At 43.9% G+C, this 20876-nt stretch overlaps 1 protein-coding gene across 2 annotated transcripts in view; it reads left to right on the plus strand.

Annotated features, from left to right (window-relative positions):
- The window catches only part of kctd14 (potassium channel tetramerization domain containing 14), a 168483-nt gene that overhangs the window by 69379 nt on the left and 78228 nt on the right, over positions 1 to 20876 (plus strand). Inside the window, exons 2-4 of one of the 2 annotated variants that reach the window (XM_084318007.1) lie at positions 16360 to 16584; positions 17028 to 17162; positions 19421 to 19776. In XM_084318007.1, the coding sequence (XP_084174133.1) occupies positions 16360 to 16584; positions 17028 to 17162; positions 19421 to 19732 (672 nt within the window). In that variant the 3' untranslated portion in view covers positions 19733 to 19776. Of the gene's footprint in view, positions 1 to 16359; positions 16585 to 17027; positions 17163 to 19420; positions 20315 to 20876 lie in introns of those variants that run through there. The other variant, XM_084318006.1, reaches the window with a different exon arrangement.

Genomic DNA, 20876 nt, shown 5'->3' on the forward strand with positions numbered 1-20876 from the left:
TTACTACACCTCTTCTTGAGGCGGCACTCGGCTGCCATGTGACTGCGCGCACATCGGTAACAGCGCCTGTTGGACTTTATCCAGTGACTCACTTCTTCAGCGGTCATCTTCTTGAACTGGTCACATTGTGACAACCAGTGTTCCTTCTCGCAGTACGGGCACACCATCTTCCACTTCTCTTTCATCGAGGGGGTACTGTGGTTCTTGCTGCTCGGTACTGATTCTGATTGGTGCATGACAGTCACCGATCTTCGGCCATCGTTTACTCTCCTAGGTCCCTCTCTGGAGCTTGGTGTGCTCCGCACGAACGTATCCAGCCGTAGGCTGCTGACTTCTCTCGCCAGGAAGTCGGCTAGGTCTAGGAGGGATGGCTCGGGACCATTAGGATCACGGTGGTCTCTTTGCCGCCTGAAGCGCTCCTGTCGGGCGGGCGGCAGCTTCTCTAAAATCCTCTCGACGTTCGAGTTTGCGTATAGTTCGTGCATACCCTTTTCTCGTTGCGCCCCCAGCATCCCTACCAGGGATTGTACTTTGATAGACAGGTCGTCTAGTGAGCGATTATCTGTTGCTGGGGGTAGGCGGTCAATATGCCTTATCTCTTGTATTACGTAATCCCATATACGTCCATATCTTTGGTCTAGTGCTGCTAGAGCCGCGGTGTATGGGGTAGTAGAGGTGGCATAGGCCAGCGCTATGTTGTGCGCTCTGGGCACTTTCAGGTGCTTCAATAGGATCGCATACTTGTGGCGTTCATCAGCTACATCCACCATCATTGTCTCTAAGCACATCCGTAGCTCCGTGTACTGTGCTCGGTTCTCATGGGTGAAGTCTGGAAACGTCGGTGTGCCAATGTATGACGCCGTGGATGGCTGGCACATCGGTGAGCGTTGGAAGAGGCCTCCTGGGCGAGTCTCCTCTTACGCCTCTCGGTGGGCTGGTACTGGCGGGGTACCATGGCCCGCTGGTCCAGGTGCTATTCCTCGGGACTGGTCGTGCGTCATGCTCACCCGTGAATCGAGTCAGGGGTCTGTAGCGCAGAGCCGTGGGGGTATAGCCTGGGCTGTACTGGACCTCCTGGTCCTGTGGAGTAATGTGCTGCTGTCGGGCTTGACTCTCCTCTTCTCCCTCTTCTTCCTCTGCCAGGTCTTCTAGATCCTGTAGTCGTCTATTTAGCCTCTCTGCGGTGTCCGCCGTTCCTTCCTTGTAGCTGGGTCTCACTTGGACCGGTCGGGGAAGGAGTTCGGAGGGGGGTGTGGGCTCTCTCTGGCGGTCGGGTTCAAGGTCGCCTGCTCGGTCAGGGGAGGGTGCCCTTGACACGTGTCTTGACGAGGCCCTGGAACCCCTTGTGGAGGGAGGGGGTGTTGCCCTGGTGATCAGCTGCTCCATTAGCTGCGCTTGTAGTCTGTCGCGCTCGGCTTGTAGTCTGTCGCGCTCGGCTTGTAGTCTGTCGCGCTCGGCTTCGCGCTGGATGAGAGCGATGTCGCGCTCTGCTTCTCTTTGGGCACCGTCAGCGGCGCGCTGGGTGTCGGACCGGTCTCTTGCCATATTCTCTTCCGTCTGAAGGCGTCTCAGCTCCAGACGTATGTGCTCTTCTTCGCTCCGTTGCTGTGTTTGGAGTCGATCGCGTTCACCCTGAAGTCGATCGCGTTCACCCTGGAGTCGATCGCGTTCGGTAGAGGCTGTCAGGGTGGCGAGGAACGCCTGTGACAGCATCCTCTCCGCCTCGCTGGGGGAAGGCGCTTGTTGAGGTGAGCCGCTCCTGGCGGTACCGGTCGGGGATGCGTTCCCCTGCGGGGAGTCCTGGAGTTCTATCTCCTCGGCGCTCTCCTCATCTTGTTCCGCGCAGAGTTCCATCTCTGAAGGGTTGTCTTCCTCCCGGAGCTCTTGGGGGACTACTTCTTCGGTCTTGGCGGGGGGTAAAGTCGTGTCAGTTCCCTCCTGGTCCCCACCGTGAGCTTGGTCAGTTACATTAGAACCCACTAGGGCCTCTGTGGTCGGGGTATCCTGGTTGATAGGGTCGGACATAATTTTACTTTCTACTTTTACCGCGTTTACCGTTTGTAGAAGGCTAGGTAGTATACTGGCAGCGTAATCCTCTAAGTACTGAGGTGGCTGTCGTCTACGCTGCGGGCGTTCTACTTTAGGAGGACCGCTTCGTGGAGTGTTCATCATAGGCCATTTCAATATTAATACCACTATATTAATATTACACTAATTACCCTCCGGCTCGAAGGACCAATTGTAACTGAGGGGTACAATTCCCTGACTGTATTGATAAGTATGGTATCATTAAACCACTACCGCTTTATGTACTTTAACTACTGGCCATACAGTACACGATATCTAAATATGATGAACACTTTCCCACCATGAAACCAGGTCCACACAAAGGTAATAATCAAATATTTAATATATAGCAAAAGGTACATATAATATTCACCATTACATTTATGATTTGAATGCTCTTGTAAGGCAAATGAGTACTCGTAGGCAAATCAACACTGAATGTCCAATCTCTGGTTACGCAGGAAGCAAGTATACAACCTGGCTCTTAGGGAATTATATCTATGGTCACTTAATGATTATAGCTGGATATACTGTAGGGGTCCTCCCGGTTGTAGGCCGGTAGGGGGGGTAGGAGAGCCGTCGGCCGTATCCCGTCTGGTCAACGATGTCTAGGGAGACTTCACGTACAGAAGACAGTGCAGTAGAATCTTGATCCACAGATGAATACACCTTGGCTCTCTTGTAGGCTGTAGCTGTAGCTGTAGCTCCACAGTGAAGAAGAAGCGAGGCGACCTCAGTCTGGTCTGAGCGCCGTCTCACCTTGACTCCTTTCGGGGTAGATCCAACACTCACCGGTGCTGGCGATTATCCGCTCCACAAATCAAAGTACCAAAGCAAATATATATTCCATGCCGCATAGGGCTCAGCAGTCGTCGGGTAGGTAATCCAATGTACAGGTCCACTCGGTCCTCGCCTAGAACTCCTCGGATGAAAGCACCAGGTGTGGTCTGCCCAACCTGGTTAAGACTCTAGATAACACGAGGAAGCGATGGGGGTGCTGCTCACTTTAGAACTCTAACCGCACGATGCACCATACATAATAGACTATTATTACTTAATAGAAATACAGTGGCAATTCAGCTATTAATTCGCACGAGGTCTCACTGCTATTCTAAGGCCAAACAGGCCATACTACACCGCACGCGGTATCGTGGGGTGAGGCTTCACGTTCTGTTACTTAGTTGGGTAGAAGGGTAAAGGACTAAGAGGAATTCTACATTTCTTGCGCCATATTTATATGCACGGTGGACAAATAGTGCCACTCTGCTTTCGGTAGCCGTATTCCTGCGCGGAGCCGGGGCTAGTAAGGGCATGTCTCGTCGGTACCTTTGAACTTGAACGCCAGGGGCTGGTCCCTGGCGCCTGGTCCTTTTGTCCAATAAGAGAATGAACTATTATGGGCTGTAGTAGAATAAAGGAATATTCCGTGTATATGTACAAGGAATATACAAGGGATATCGAACGATATACAAATACTATTCAATATATATCCATAAATAAATATATATATTCGGTTTAATCTGATCCTTCACAACATTGTGTATATATTTATAATGAAACAATCATTTTGGTTATTTGGAATGATTGCTCCCCCTATTGGTATGGAAATGGTAGGCCTAATGGTTTGCTGATTAATGATAATTATCAGGTGGTAATTATCAGGTGTTTAAAGTGGATGTCTACCGGGAACAAGGGCCGCTTTGATTTGGAAAATACGGGGCAATCATACAGTTTTTCGACCACACACCACACACACGCAGCAACCACAGTTAATATTCACAGTTTGTTTTGTAGTTTATGCGCTCGCTTTCGTTTTGTTATTGTGCATCCTATGCTTGGAGATCAATGGGATCACAATAAATAACATCTGAACGTAATCTATGACTCAACTGAATTAATTGTGAGCTGGAAAAAGTGCGTCTGAAAAGTTTTACCGAGTTATGATCGCGGCTGATGACGTTTGGGATTTACCGATAGTGTCTATTGATACCAGAAAGTCGACTGGGGAGGACAACTTGGACCCTTACTTTCTTAAATTAGCTGCTCCTGTAATCACAGAGCAAATAACCTATATTTTGTATCTCTCTATATTAACTCATTCAGTGCCATCGCTTAATGAGCCAGGGGGGCGCTAGAACGCCATCGCTTTAATCAATGGGGAGACTGCGACATTTGCGAGTGCTTAAAATATATCTTATATTATAGCTATGGGTCTAATACACCCGTCGATTGTCAGTGAGTTGCTTCCAGTCAACATGCACGAAACAGATTGTTTTTTCATCCGTACATTTCCGTTTTATACCGTTTTGAATATGAATATAGTTTGGGTGCTTCTGAGTAATTCCAGGAAAAGACGCGATAATAGCGTTTTAGCGGAATACACTTATCACGTTGTAATTTTTCGCCTGATTATCGAATCTTCCTGAAATCAACGCTAGATTATTATTATTATCCTTCCTCGTGCATACATGAAATGGCCCTCTTAGCGGGGCGCTCGCTCCCATCCCCCCACCGCATCCAACGGTAAAAAGCACATACACACAGATAGCTTTGATCGCGGTAGAAAGAAATATCAGATCAATGCAAGATTGGATATATGGAGTCCTTACCTGGTCTCTGATGTAATGCAAAAGAAATAATCCAATTATCTGATCGCCATTCCAAATACTGCTCGTGGAGCTCCGTCCCACATTGTCCGGCATTGCATATGAAGGGGGGGGGGGGGCAGCATCGCAGATGTAACCTGCCGGAGTATTTAAACCCCACCCGCACGGCTCGGATCGTCCCAGAAAAGAAACTACACCATTTCTAATGGAGTGCAATACCGTCTGGAAGGCGTAGGCGGCGGTATTTGACCTTTTGCGAGCTCGGACCCATTCCCAATGATAACATCAGGCTGGATGGATGAAAAATGAATGGATATAGCTAATAAAAGAAATAACGATTAAAACCTGACTATACTCGTGATTGGCGCTGATCGGTTGGCGAGTTAACCCGAATTTACTTGTGATTGGCGCTGAATGAGTTAACAGGCATAGTTCCCAGTATTTGGAAAATGGCCCATGTCTCTCCTTTGCATAAAGGTGGAGACGGAACTGACCTGAACAATTATCCAATTTCCAAGTTGTCCTGCTTAGCTAAAATTCTGGAATCACTAGTAAATAACCAACTCAAAACATTTCTCTCTATTCTAAACCCATCAATCTGGTTTCAGAGCCAACCATAGTACAATCTCAGCCACCACTTTAGTTATAAATTAGATTGTTTCTGCATTGGACAAAAAGAAACATTGTGCTGCCCTATTTATAGATTTATCCAAAGAGTTTGATACGGTTGATCATTCTCTTCTGTTGAATAGACTGCATAGTGTTGGTTTTGATGAGATTGTTTGCGGTTGGTTCCGGAATTATTTATCAGGCAGAAACCAATGTGTGAAAGTGGGCCAAACCCAGTCAGAATTTTTGCCCATTACAAAAGGTGTTCCACAAGGATCGATCCTAGGCCCGTTTTATTTACTATTTATATTAATGATATTATTCTGTCCTTGAAGGGCTGTCAAGTGCATTTATATGCGGATGACACAATTATCTATTGTACCGCAGATTCTGTACAAATAGCTACTTACAACATGCATTTAATGCTCTGCAAGATAAGCTTATAAGCCTTAAGCTTGTATTAAATGCAAGCAAAACTAAATTCATGGTGTTCTCCTGGGCCAGAAATATAGATCAAAATAATTTACTTATATCGACTAGAAATGGGTCTGATATAGAAAGGAAGGGTAACTGAATATAAATATCTTGGAATCTGGCTTGATACATTTTTGTTTAAATATCATATAAACAACCTTGCCAGTAAATTGAGGCAAAAAATTGGTTTCCTGTATAGGAATAGATCGTTTCCAAATGATGTGTAGAAAGAGGGTTATTGAAGCAGTCTTTCTATCTGTCTTGGATTATGGAGATGTGATTTATGGAAATGCTGCCCCTTCGACTCTCAAACCACTAGATTCTGTTTATCATTCTGCTCTTAGATTTATCACTGGTGACAGATATGATACACACCACTGCATCTTATATGAGAAAATGGGTTGGTCTTCTCTGGCAGGTAGGCGAAATCAACATTGGTATTTATTCATCCTTAAAGGGGAACTCCAACATTTTGGGAAATTAGCTTATTTAACATCTTCCCTGGAGTTAGACAAGAAGATACATACCTTTTTTGTCTCTGTGCATGCATTTTAGCTTTGGGAATAGACGCTCCGTTAGCATAGCTTAGCTTCATCACTGGAAGTGAGGCAGGACAGTAGCCTTACAGTGCCTTACAGTGTATTGCAAGGTCTGACATTGACCAAACTTGATATGCATGACCTTGGTGGGCTCTAGGTCAACTCCTGAAAAGGGGGTCAATGTCAGACTTTGCAATCAAAAGTTAGGGGGCTAATAACCCTTGCCATAATTTCAGTGCGCCCCCTAACTTTTGATTGCAAGGTCTGACATTGACCCCCTTTTCAGGAGTTGACCTAGAGCCCACCAAGGTCATGCATATCAAATTTGGTCAATGTCAGACCTTGCAATACACTGTAAGGCACTGTAAGGCTACTGTCCTGCCTCACTTCCAGTGATGAAGCTAAGCTATGCTAACGGAGCGTCTATTCCCAAAGCTAAAATGCATGCACAGAGACAAAAAAGGTATGTATCTTCTTGTCTAACTCCAGGGAAGATGTTAAATAAGCTAATTTCCCAAAATGTTGGAGTTCCCCTTTAAGGCCATTAACGGGAAATGACCTCCTTATCTCGCATCACTATTAGTTCAGAACACTAGACCTTATATGACTCGCTCGAATGATTGGCTTACACTGGAGGTCCCCCATGTACAGACCCAACTTGGAAAATCAGCCTTTCATTATAGTGCCCCTACTACATGGAACTCTCTTCAGCTCTCACTGAAGATGAAACTACCTATAACGCAGGGGAAGTTTAGAGGTTTACTTGCAGGCCTGCCTGCAACAGTCTGTAACTGTTTTGCTTAGCCTACTTATATTAGTTTAGGGCAGTATATAGTCTTTCAGGCGTTTCGCACATTGGTCTTTGTTGTCGTCATTTGGACACAGTTTCCGGTGGGTCGTGGCTGGAGGGGGACGTGGGTAGTTTGGGTGTACTTGGATTGTTTGTGTGTAGTGGTGGGGGTGTCGTTTCTGTGGGCTGCTTTGTTACCTCTGGTCCTGGTGGCCTTGTCAGTGCGGGGGGATCGGTGGATTCTATGTTTTTGCTTTCAGATTCTATGGGGGGCACTAGCGGACTGGCCATCGGGAGCACCGGGAGTTTTCCCGGTGGCCTGGCAGACTGGCATGGCCTGGCTGCCCTGGCAGACTGGCAAATGTTTTTATTTTTATTTTTTTTGTTTGTTTGTTTGTGCCCGCAGTCAGGCCACTGAACTCCGAAGCAGGCCAGGTCGGTATACATGTTTCTATTTGCGCATATATAAGTTCAGGCAGGAATGCGTGATTTTTTTTTCGTAGCCGCAGTTTGCAAAGACGCTCTCTGATTGGCTAGCCCGCGTACAGCGAAGACCCTCTCTGATTGGTTTAGCTCCGAAGGGCTCTTCCGCCTTGTACATAATATTCTCTGCTTTGAAGTAACTGCCGAAACCCGGGAGATATGAACGTTTTGGATAGCTCTAGAATGGGTGAAGACGAACGTCGGACTAAAATTGAAAGAATGAGACGAAGGTGTTACTACATGAGTTTTGAATCAGATGGACATTGAAATTGACGTGGAAACTCCGGATGTTGATCACTTTATTGGATGTACAGATACAGCCGGGAAAAGTCCAGGAACAGCTGTTTGCCTGCCGTTATTACGTCGTTTGGCATGGTTAATGTTAACAATGACCAGCGGGGGCGTTCTCATACAGCTGGTGACAACTGCCCGACGCGCCGGCTTTTTGTTCATTCATTGGAGGAGCTCCGCGCTGGACTAAGCTCGAGTTCCATTCAATTCCATTACAGCTGGTGACTTCATTCATAGGATGCTACAACGTCCTACAGTATGTCTACAGACTGCATGACTGAATGTTGCTGAATTAAAGAATGAATAAGTTAAACGTGTCAATTCAGCAGTCAAAGTGTATATATTAAAACGTGTCAAATCTAACTTCATTAGATGGCCGACGTACGGCTCTCTTGTCCATTCATTTCATCAAAAGAAAGCGTTAGTGTAATGCTTCTTGGTAACAATAAGTTTGTGTACGCAATGTTGCTGAATAAAATAATTAAACCGTTAAGACCTGTCGAATTAGCAGTCAATGTGTATATTTTGTGTAGTGCCAGGTGGGCTCTCTTTATAATGGATATATTTTGTCTAGTACCGTGGTCTAGTGGTCTAAGGTTATTCCTTTCAAGCTGACGCCTGGGGTTCGAATCCCAGCGGGTCTAATATATATATTTTTTTTTTATTATTTATAAAATGAAATTGCCCGCAACGATGTGCATAATACAATAGTAATAATATATAATAAGAATCCAACCAATAGAGCGACATTGTGCAATAAACAAGTAAACAAAGTAGGGCATATTTTACAGTAGGGCACTTTGAAACAACCAATCACGTTGCGCGATAGCACGAGCGGTGCACAGTCAGGAAGTAATGTTACAGCTGAGTTCACTCATTCCGAACGGCGAAATGTAAAATGCTACCCAGGATTGTTGCGTTTCGTTATAAAAACTATGCGGTGATAAACAAAAAACGAATCGCAGTATGCAAAACGTGCGGTTCGAGGATCACAGATGTACTATGGTGACAGATAAGGGGGGGGACCCTGATGTAAACAAGACGAAAGTCGTTCTCTGGTCTGCAATGTACAGTGTTGTTTGTACAGTTGTACAGTGTCCCCCACCCACCCCTCCTACCCAACCCCCCCCCCCCCCCACTCATACCCAACCCCCCCCCCCCCCCCCCCCCCCCCACTCCTAACCAACCCCCCCCCCCACCCACCTCCAATGTACAGTCCCCCCCACCCCCACCTACCCAATCCAATGTACAGTTTCCATGCCTAATGTATATACTCTTTTCTTTCTGGACTCTTTTTGTATAACAAACAGTACTGTAATTGCAAATCTGGTATGTCATAAATGTATAGATGGAGCAGTACTGTCTATCTGTATGTCATGTATGTCATATATGTTACGATGAATTGAAAATGGGGGACCCTGATGTAAACAAGACGAAAGTCTTTCTCTGGTCTGCATCCCCTTAACAATTGTATGTATTGAGCTGTACTGTACTGTACCCATTCTGCAATCTGTTAATAAAGTTTTCATTCATTCATTCATTCATCCCCTTAACAATTGTGTGTATTGAGCTGTACTGTATTGTACCCATTCTGCAATCTGTTAATACAGTTTTCAATTAATGTCAGACTGCCAAATTACTTCCACCCTCATCTCCAAAACAGTTGGCGTGAACAAATAATACTAGAGACAGAATGAGTTTAGCTTCTTTTTTTGGTTTTTCTTTTAATCAGTGAATTATATTCCCATCCATATCCCCAACTTTGTGATTTTTACATACTGATCAGACGGAGGCAGAATAGCCTGCACATACATCAATGCATCTCTTGTAAGATATGAATTGCGGCATACATTTTCCCAAACATGGTGCTGTTGGCGTCAAGCACAGGAGGTGAGGGGTGGATTGTCACCACCTGTTTAGCTAGGGCAGAGCGCATGTAGAGGGCATAGAAGAACCAGACGAGGCTGAAGATGCACAGGCCGATGGAGATGTTGATGAACACTTTGCCCATGTCAACCTTCTTCTTCTTCTCCTTGCGGTGCCGCTATATATATCAACAACAATCATTCACAAATAATAGACCGGAACAGGAATGGAAAGGAAACGTCAGTGACGTCACATACTGGATTTACTACATCGCCCTCTGTAGAACACAAATGAGCAAGGGCGCACATAATAATAATAATATATTTAACACCCCCACTCGAACTTAGCTTATTGTGGTACAAAACAAAAATATATATATATATATATTCTCCCTCTTTGGCCTTCAATACAAAATAAACAACAACAACAAAAAAAACATATTGGCACATCCATGCTTTTCTTTCACTCTAACTAAGTGCCAAACAAATACTGAGCAAACTTCTTCAGTTGTAGCTTAGTGGCTGGTTTTGTCATCACATCAGCAATCATGTTGTCAGTAGGACAATATTCCAAACATATCCTCCCACTATTCACAGTTTCTCTTATGAAGTGATATTTTATATCAATATGTTTACATCTTTGCCTGTTTACAGGATTCCTGGCTAGTGCAATAGCTCCTTGGTTATCATCATAAACCTTGGTTTGTGCATACTGACATACATCAATACCCTTGAGTAGCTGTTGCAAATACATACACTCCTGTATGGCTGATGCTAAGGCCATGTATCCTGCCTCGCAGGTAGAAAGTGCAACTGTTGGTTGTCTTCTACTCTTCCATGAAATGAGAGAGCTTCTCTCACTTAGACTGGCACTACGTAGAGTGACTAGCCTGTGTAGGTGTGACATTGGATTGGCAACCCCCCCACACACCATTGAAATGCTAATTGTTGGGGGACCCTGATGTAAACAAGACGAAAGTATTTCTCAGGTCTGCACCCCCTTAACAATTGTATGTATTGAGCTGGACTGTACTGTACCCATTCTGCAATCTGTTAAAATTTGATATTACATTTACATTTAGTCATCTACCTATTGAAGCGTTGAGAGAAAAAGACAGCCAAGATTGTACTTTAAACTAAATTACTTTTATTTGCCTGTATTCTAAATTACATGCAATGCAAAGTAGAACTGTAATATGTACTTTCTCAGTCAGTGCTAAATGCAGTCCTCTTATGCAGCATCACTTTTCACATCAAAACAAAAGTAGAACTGTAATGTGGACTCAGTCAGTCACACTTATTTAACTTGATCAAATAATTATTATAATATTTTTTACTTCACTTTGAAATATTATAGTGAAATATTTTGCAATGTTGTCGCATTTATCTTGTTGAAATCCTCCAACAGGCTCTTTTTTGTAAGTTGACTGGTTTGCACACCAATAATACAGTGCAATAATAGAATAGTAGAATAGATAGTAAAATTATGCAATAGAATGGCCAGAGTAAAATAGTGCTACAGTACAATCAACAGCGGGGTGTATTAGAAGGCTATGGTGAAGAGCTTTTTAGCTTATTTCTGAAAATATTAAGAGATCTAGCTTCCCTAATGTCCATAGTGTGTTCCATAACTTTGGTGCATAGTTAGCAAAGGCTGCATCACTGATTTTCTTTAGACTGTGACTCGGAACCTTCAATAGTAGATGATCGCAATGTTTATACTTTGTATATAAGGAGGAGGACCTTGAAATCAATTCTAAATGTTACCGATGATTACTGATGTAAACAGGGGGATCCTGATGTAAACAAGATGAAAGTCTTTCTCTGGTTTGCATCCCCTTAACAATTGTATGTATAATTGTATGTAATTGTATGTATAACATCTGCCAAATTTTTTTATAGTTTTTGATTCGCAGCGGGATCCGGAAGCGCCACTGAACCGTGAGTCGAATCAGTGAATCGGTTCATTGCCGTGAGCGTGTATCGAATCGCTCACTCACTGAAATGATCCGTTGGGCACATCACTGACTGTTGCCTTTGACACACCTCTGATGTGGGAGATGAGGTCAAAGGACATGTCGTGACACAGTTTGACAAGGGTGATAAATAGCTGATCTATGGGTGAGATTATGGTGCTCCTTGTCTTCTCTGTGTGCAAGAAAGAAAACAAGTGCTGAAGCACTGGCCAGGTAACACCTGTCATCATCTTGCATTTGGTGTCGTTGCTGTCCACAGATGAAGCGGTCAAGGAGCTTGACTCGACCTTGGTTCTCTGTTGGTCACCATCCTCCTTGGCTGCATCACTCCTTTTTTCACGCCGCTCATGGCGACTGATGTTTGTTGACGTAGATGGTGTAGACTGTGATGTTGAAGGGAATACAGGTATGTAGTCTGGGTGTGTTTGGTCATTGACCTTTGCTCCTGAATGAATGAATGAAAACGTTATTAACAGATTGCAGAATGGGTACAATACAGTACGGCTCAATACACACAATTGTTAAGGGGATGCAGACCAGAGAAAGACTTTCGTCTTGTTTACATCAGGGTCCCCCATGCGAGTTCTCTCTCTCTCTCTTGGATCAAATAACAAACTCAGCAAGGCCAACGGCTTCTCTGTTACAGTGGGTGACAATATTGTCACAAGGAAAGATGAAATTACCTACCTGGGTTCCATCCTAGAGGCAAATCTTTCCTGTGACAAAATGGCAACCAATGTAATAAAAAAAAGTCAACCAACGAACAAGATTCTTGTACCGGATCTCCTCTCTGGTAAACAAGAATACCCTGAAGACTCTGGCAGGAGCACTCATTCAAGGGTACTACGACTATGCTTGCACCTCATGGTACCAAAGCACCTCAAAAGCGCTAAAAACTAAATTACAAACATCACAAAACAAACTGGTCAGACTACTGCTTGACCTTACTCCTAGAACCCACCTCACCCCTGCCCACTTTGACTACCTAGGATGGCTTAGAGTAGACGACAGAGTACAGCAACTTGCAATGGGCCTGGTCTACAAGATACTGTACACTACACCACTAAGATACCCATGTACATGTCGAAATACTTCCCAAAGGTCAGTGAATACCACGACCACAACACCAGAGGGAGTTCCACAAATCATGTTCAACCCAGATTCGGCTCAAACAAGGGACTAAACACGTTTCGCAATTATTAAAATGATAATACTTTTATTAATATTAATTAGGCTACTGCTGGCCATTCATCAAGCGAGACATTGCTGATTGTTTATGTATTTTATAAGACAAGACTACAGCAGCCGACCCGTGTATCTTGGATGTAATGATTGATTGATTGATTGATTGATTGATTGAAAGAAAATTAACAGATTGCAGAATGGGTACAATACAGTACAGCTCAATAAACACAATTGTTAAAGGGATGCAGACCAGAGAAAGACTTTCGTCTTGTTTACATCAGGGTCCCCCATTTTCAATTCATCATAACATGACATACATGACATACAGATACAGTACTGCTACATCTATACATTTATGACATACCAGATTTACAAATACAGTACTGTTTGTGATACAAAAAGAGTCTAAAAAAGAGAGTATATGATAACGTTAGCACACTGTCGATGGCTCATTGATTTAACTGTACTGTAGCTACTGTACAGTAGCAAGCCAAGTTACTATGGGGGACCCTGATGTAAACAAGACGAAAGTCTTTCTCTGGTCTGCATCCCCTTAACAATTGTGTATATTGAGCTGTACTGTATTGTACCCATTCTGCAATCTGTTAAATAAAGTTTTCATTCATTCGTTCATTCACTTACCGATCTTTGTGCACCTTCTTAGTTCAAGTGTCGAACGAAGTTGGACGTTGCATGATTGCATCTCCATCTGTGATCCTCGAACCGCACGTTTTGCATACTGCGATTCGTTTTGTTTATCACCGCATAGTTTTTATAACGAAACGCAACAATCCTGGGTAGCATTTTACATTTCGCCGTTCGGAATGAGTGAACTCAGCTCTAACATTACTTCCTGACTATGCATCGCTCGTGCTATCGCGCAACGTGATTGGTTGTTTCAAAGTGCCCTACTGTAAAATATGCCCTACTTTGTTTACTTGTTTATTGCACAATGTCGCTCTATTGGTTGGATTCTTATTATATATTATTACTATTGTATTATGCACATCGTTGCGGGCAATTTCATTTTATAAAAAAAAAAAAATATATATATATATTAGACCCGCTGGGATCCAAACCCCGGGCGTCGGCTTGAAAGGAATGGGCATCAACCACTAGACCACGGTACTAGACAAAAAATATCCATTATATATCCCTTATATGAACCTCCACTAGCAATCGACAGGTTTTAACTGGTTAATTATTTTATTCAGCAACATTGCTTTAGACATATGGTATGGTATTTATTTTAGACAACAAAACATATACAGATCGTTATACAGTATACTGTGTAGGACGTTGTAGCGTCCGTCTAATGACTTTGCGCCTCCTGGCGGCATAAAATAGAACAGCAGCCTGGGTTCCTAATTCATTTCCACGACGTGATATAACCGTGCGCACGTCGCGGCAAAGCGCCCAGGAATACTAAAAGCTTCATCTGTACTGCTGGGAGTTAAAGAAGACAGTTAGTTGGAACCTGACCGTGAAATAGAACAGCTATAAGTCTGATGGATGATTTGGATGCTGATATTGCACCGGTAAACTTCTATAAAGGACACTTTCGTATTATAACCCGACATTTGGACAATCCATTATTTGGAAAGTAGTTATTCTACACTTTGGTGTAGTGTATACAACTTGTATGGTCCGTTTTGTGACAGCGTTGCTGTCCATGGTGCCGAAGGTCTCATTTATACTAGTGTATACAGCATCTACAGTGATACAACGCAGCGTGTATATTTTCCCTAACGGAGTTGCACTTCCGCGTTCGGTTTGCGAGATCTGATTGGCCACTGACGTTTTTTTCAGCGCCAATCGCGTTACTCCTAACAAACTGGTTAAGCTTGGCGACTCTTTCGAAGTTGGTTAAGGTTAAGGTTAGGGTTAGTTGGTTAGGGTTAGTTGGTTAAGGTTAGGGTTAGTTGGTTAAGGTTAGTTGGTTAGGGTTAGTTGGTTAAGGTTAAGGTTAGGGTTAGTTGGTTAATGTTAGGGTTAGTTGGTTAAGGTTAGTTGGTTAAGGTTAAGGTTAGGGTTAGGGTAACAGCCTGCTGGCGCGATTGTTAGGAGTAACGTGATTGGCGCTGAAAAAAACGTCAGTGGCCAATCGGATCGCGCAAACCGAATGCGGAAGTGCAACTCCGTTAGGGAAAATATACACGCACACGCGGCCTGGCCTGCCTGAGTCAAATTATGGTCCCAGTCCGCGACTGATGGGGGGGGGGGGTTGTGTGCCCCATGGCCTGGGGGGTGGTGATTCTTGATGTTCGGGAGGATGGACATGGTGGTGGTTGGATGGGGAGGCGTGTGGCGTTGTGGTTGGTCTGGGATGGCTCTGGGACCTTTGGAGCACTTTGGGGTACTGTAGGTGTTATGGTGGGTTCTTCGTGCGGGGGAGCCCTGGGGTGTCTGTTGGTTGGGGGAGTTTAGCGATGGGGGCTGGCCGGGGTTCTTCGGGGCGCATGCGGGGGGCTGGTGTTTGACTCTGGGGGGGGTTTGGTTGGAGCCTATGGTGCCTGTGGCTTCGACTGGACCTTTCCTGGACCTTCCCTGGAGTTGGGTATTGGTCTCTTGCGTGTGCTTTGGTGGATTTTTGGTTGGTCTTCATCGTTGGGCTCCCTCGGTTCGCTGGTTTTGGGGTTCCTTGCGTGGGGGGCTCGCTGTGTTCCGGGGTGTCCCGGTATCGTCTCGGACCGTCCCGACCCTGCATGTCTTTTCGTTTGGCCGCTGTTGTGTCTGTCTGCTTGTGTGTGTGGACTCGTGAGTCATGTCTCCTTTGGTGTGGCTGCGGGTCCTTGGGCACATGGCCTGTCTGAAGTTTATGCAATTTTTCTTATTTTGTCAATTTGTGTGCTGATTTTATGCCTGTAAATTTTTTATACTAGTTGCTGTGGTGCACTCTGGACTGAGAGTACTATGTAGATAGTTATTAATATTTATTGTTATATTGTAGAAATGTGTGCATTGAAATATCTGTAAAGTCTCGACTACATTGAAAATGAGGGTGACCTCAATTGTAATTTCGAGAATAAATAAAGGTAGATGATGATGATATACAGCCAAAAATATACAGTAAATGTACAGTAATAGGTGTAAAGAATTGTATATATATATTGTGTCGACATAAATGTAAAAAGTCATAAGTCAAAGAGTCCAGGAGATATGCCAGAGTTTGTGCTGTCACTTTGTGCTCAATGATCCATTATATATAATATATATAAATGTATCATCATCCTTTATTTATTCTCGAAATTACAATTGAGGTCACCCTCATTTTCAATGTCGTCGAGACTTTACAGACATTTCAATGCACACATTTCTACAATATAACAATAAATATTAATAAGTATCTATATAGTACATGGTGGCGCTGCATAGTGGCGCTGCACCCCTATACCATTGTTTAGGGGAAGCCCTGGCTTGAATCACGTTCTTCTCCGAGATGTTCCTCAGTTAATCGTCGGTTGTCTGCCGTAGCATTCCCCCGTGGTCCAGCTGAACATCGGAGGACATCTCTTCAGCACGTCGCTGACCACGCTGAGGAAACATCCAGGCTCCCTGCTGGCGGAGCTATTCAGCGGCCAGCCCAAGCTACGCACCGACGCGGAGGGGCGCTACTTCATCGACCGGGACGGCACGCACTTTAGGGCCGTCCTCGAGTTCCTCCGCACAGATCGCCTGCCCACTGAGAACTTTGCAGAGGTTTGTGGAATAATCGCTTTTTCCTTTTTCTCACAGTAGAACAAAGAACACCACACGTCTTCAATTAAAACACATTTATTGGGAACAAGTACCTTCAATACATTTTGTTCTGCTGTTCTTCTGACCTACAGGTGTGCAAAGAGTTTGCCGTTTGACTTTATTTCACAGACAACTACAGCACCTGCTTACGTTTTTAGGTTGTGCTTATAAGGACCCAGCTTGTGTGTGTGTGTGTGTGTGTGTGTGTGTGTGTGTGTGTGTGTGTGTGTGTGTGTGTGTGTGTGTGTGTGTGTGTGTGTGTGTGTGTGTGTGTGTGTGTGTGTGTGTGTGTGTGTGTGTGTGTGTGTGTGTGTGTGTGTGTGTGTGTGTGTGTGTGTGTGTGTGTGTGTGTGTGTGTGTGTGTGTGTGTGTGTGTGTGTGTGTGTGTGTGTGTGACACTGCAGGTCCACAGGGAGGCGGTCCACTATGATATCAAACCTCTAGTCAAACAGTTGGAAGAGTGTCCTCAGTTCTTTGGGGAGGCGGTGGGAAGACAGCAGTTCCTGTCCCGAGTCCCACACTACAAGGAGAACATTGAGGTAGGACTTCCACACTACAAGGAGAACATTAAGGTCCGGAGTCCCCCCAGTGAGAAAGCCGTCAGGCCCAGTGGCAACAACCTAGCTAGCTGCTGTAAAACAAGGTACCTATTGGGGTTTGTGCTCTACATCTGAGTGTAGTGATTGATTGGTTTTCAGATATCTCACTCAAAGTGGAGTGGGGCAACACAACGGAAAGAAACCTTTATTTGGTAGCTTCGCTGAGCAGGGATGCTCTTTTTCAGCAACACCCTGCTTCACACTTACTTGCATTCACATCTGGGAATTGCCCAGTACAACCACCGTCTGACACTGTTGGCCACTAGGAGCTGCCTAGTACAACCACAGACTGACACTGTTGGCCACTAGGAGCTGCCCAGTACAACCACAGTCTGACACTGTTGACCACTAGAGTCCAGCGCACACGGCGGACGATTTTTGCCAGGCGACCGATTCTATCGCTTCCATTGTTATGAATGAGAGAACCCACGCGGCAGGAGATTTTGAAGCGACGATCGCGCAGCAATTTCTGTCGCCTGGCAAAAAATCACCTCGATCCTATTTTTTGAGGCGACGGCAGGCGACACAGCAAGGACAATGAGCAAATAACATGACTTCTACAGTAGAAGTAGTACATCGTGTATCATTTGTACGCCATTAATTTATCAATACATTCATTGATCAATAACCTACGTATTATTACCATGCTAGTTATGTTAATTATTATTAACAGGAACAATTGAAATAAATAACATTAGTTGGAGAAGCTATAGTGGCGGCTTGTCATTAACTAATTAATTGACAATGCGCCACGATGCACCTACTAGATATTTTTATACTCTGGTAACAAAAGAAGTTGTGGATGTTGACAGAGTTTAATGTCCAGGCTGCAGCTGATGTAGTTTGTAAGGTTTATTGTCCAAAGAAGATTGTTTGAGAACAGAACAGCGTCTTCCGTGAAAAAACACACTCTCTCAGCAGGTGCATAACAATACTTGTCCAATCGGTGGTAGTGAACGTATTGTAGCGATCAGTCATGCAGTAATGTCAGGAAGAATGAGGAGAGGTTGTATTCGTATATGGTGGTTTAATTCCAGCTCAATATGGGTTTTACAGGTCAATACTTCCCTCGTAATGCTAATATGCTTGCTTCACGACAACCTAACGTCCGGTCCGTCCTCCTATATCTCCCGGGGGGAAATGACACCCCCCCCCAGCTAAACAGAGCGACACATAATAGCTTATTATACCTGTGAACGGTCGGGTCTGGTGTGGGGCGCTAAGCGATTGTCGTTGAGCGACAGACGATCGCATCGCCAGGCGACGTCTGTTGCCCGCCGTGTGCGTTGGACTTTGGAGCCGCCCAGTACAACCAGTCCGACACTGTTGGCCACTGAGCAGCTCCACTCGAACAGTTGGGGGTTAAGTGCCTTGCACAAGGTCATTACAATGGGGGGTATTGAAGGAGGGGAAGAGTATTATTCATTAAAATCCCATTCCTTACCTTGTGAATCGGAATATATGCACATTTCCACCCAAATAGTTGTAGGAACCACTAACCCTGCTACCTTGTAGAGCCTTTGCAAAGTAAATTTTTGCAGTTTTCTCTTGCATTGTTTACATCCCATTGGTGTTAAGTTTCACTTTCAGTTTGATGACCTGACCTTCTTTGATTGACAGGCTGTTAGCTTGATAGATTTCAAGGGATATTGTATATATAGACCAATCAGTTTGAAGCACAAGGGCATGTTGACACGCCTCCAGTGCACTCTTTTGTGTTCTACATCGCATCACAGCATGCTAGAAGAACATGTGATACAGTTGTCAGGGACCCCTTTTCTATTTGATGACCTAGTCCTAGTGGTTAAAAACTCCACTGGATACCTTTAATCAGGATACAGGCTATTATCTGGAAACCGATCGTCCGGTACGAGATTGATTTCATGCCATAAATAGATGAATACAGAACGTATGTAATTAATGTTGCGTTTCTTTTTCAAATGTAGCCAAGACCCTAACCCTGTCAAAACAGCAGTCAAAGTGTATATTTTCAACACTGATTTTAAGTGTTTTATTAGCGAAATTATGAGTTGATAAATATCTCGGCGCATCCCGGCTGAAACTTTAATTCATTAGACGGAAATAAAGGAAGCTGGCAAATTTCATAAAACTACACTTCCCAGCTCACGCCAGCCCCTGTCAATCATCTGACTACGGGCTATTATCTGGAAACAAACTCTCTGTTTCACATGCTCCAGGTGTTGATCCGAGTCGCCCGGGCAGAGGCCATCGCCGCCCGCCACTCCAACATCATCATCTGTGTTCTGCAGACGGAAGATGACCTGGGTTTCTACGATAACGCCATCAACAGCCTGGATGCGGATAAGGAGTCCGTGGTGACCTTTGGCCCCTGGAAGGCGGCGCCATGCGTCCAAGACCTGCTGGACTCTATCAGGATGGATGTCGAGAGTCAAGGCTACATGGTATCCATCCAGCCTCACAGCACAGACAAAGGCTTCCTCTTCAAGAGCTACGACTACTTCTATAAAATCACATTCACCTGGTGGTGATACGTGGTGATGTGAGCTGCTGTGGATACCGACACTAATCACAGGTTAGATTAATACACAAAGATAAAAAAAAAAAAAAATTATATTCTCATTTGGTTCATTACAATTTACTCAAAATAAAATGTTCAATCAATCACCACGCAGATTGATTGAAAATTGTATTAACAGATTGCAGAATGGGTACAATACAGTACGGCTCAATACACACAATAGTTATTGTTAAGGGGATGCAGACCAGAGAGACTTTCGTCTTGTTTACATCAGGGTCCCCCATTTTCAATTCATAATGAATTGTAACTAAGGGTGCAACTTGCACCGTGCAATCCATTATTTGTGGATCTAGCCCACAGTATTTCTGACACTGGGAATACATTCCCTGAGATCCATAGATGTCCCTAGAATCAGATACCAAGAACATGCAAATGGACCATATTAAAAAAAAGTCTGTAAATGTGTATTCTACGTTCTTATGGAATGAATGATACAATTTTTTTTTAATTTTTTTTTGTAGTTAATTTTGAGTTAATTTTCATAACGCGATAATTTGCTGTGTAATTAATTAATCTAATTAACGCAATAAACTGACAGTCCAAATTTTTACTCAAGTACTGTACATACAGTAAGTAAAGTTTTTAGCTACTTGTACTTTGTATTTTCATTTTAGGGAACTTTATACTTTTACTAAAAAAAACACTATACAAAATAAAAAAAATTATGAAGATTATATACTTTCACATTTGAACCCTGTCAACTTCAAGAGTACGTAATCAGAGCAGCATAACATACCACTTTAACATCACCTTTAATCAGAGCAGCATAACTGGACCGCATAACACTTTAACATAACCTATAGATGTCAATTGATCAAGGATTCTCCCAAAACTCCCAAGCACTGGAATGCACAAACATCATGTAGAATGTATACTTTTACTTTAGATACTTTTACTCTAGTAGAATTTGAATGGAGGACTATTTTTACTTTACTCATTTATCTGGGTATTTCTACTTTTACTTAAGTAAAGGAACTGTGTACTTCTTCCACCACTGGAGAGGGGACCCTATTAACTGTCCCACCGCTGAACAGCATGCTGGGTACAGCTCGCTAACAGTCTTAATTAACACTTTCAGTGCCACTCACGAGATT

The sequence above is a fragment of the Notolepis coatsorum genome (genome assembly GCF_963971535.1).
Source record: "Notolepis coatsorum genome assembly, chromosome: 7".
NCBI classification, from domain to species: domain Eukaryota; kingdom Metazoa; phylum Chordata; class Actinopteri; order Aulopiformes; family Paralepididae; genus Notolepis; species Notolepis coatsorum.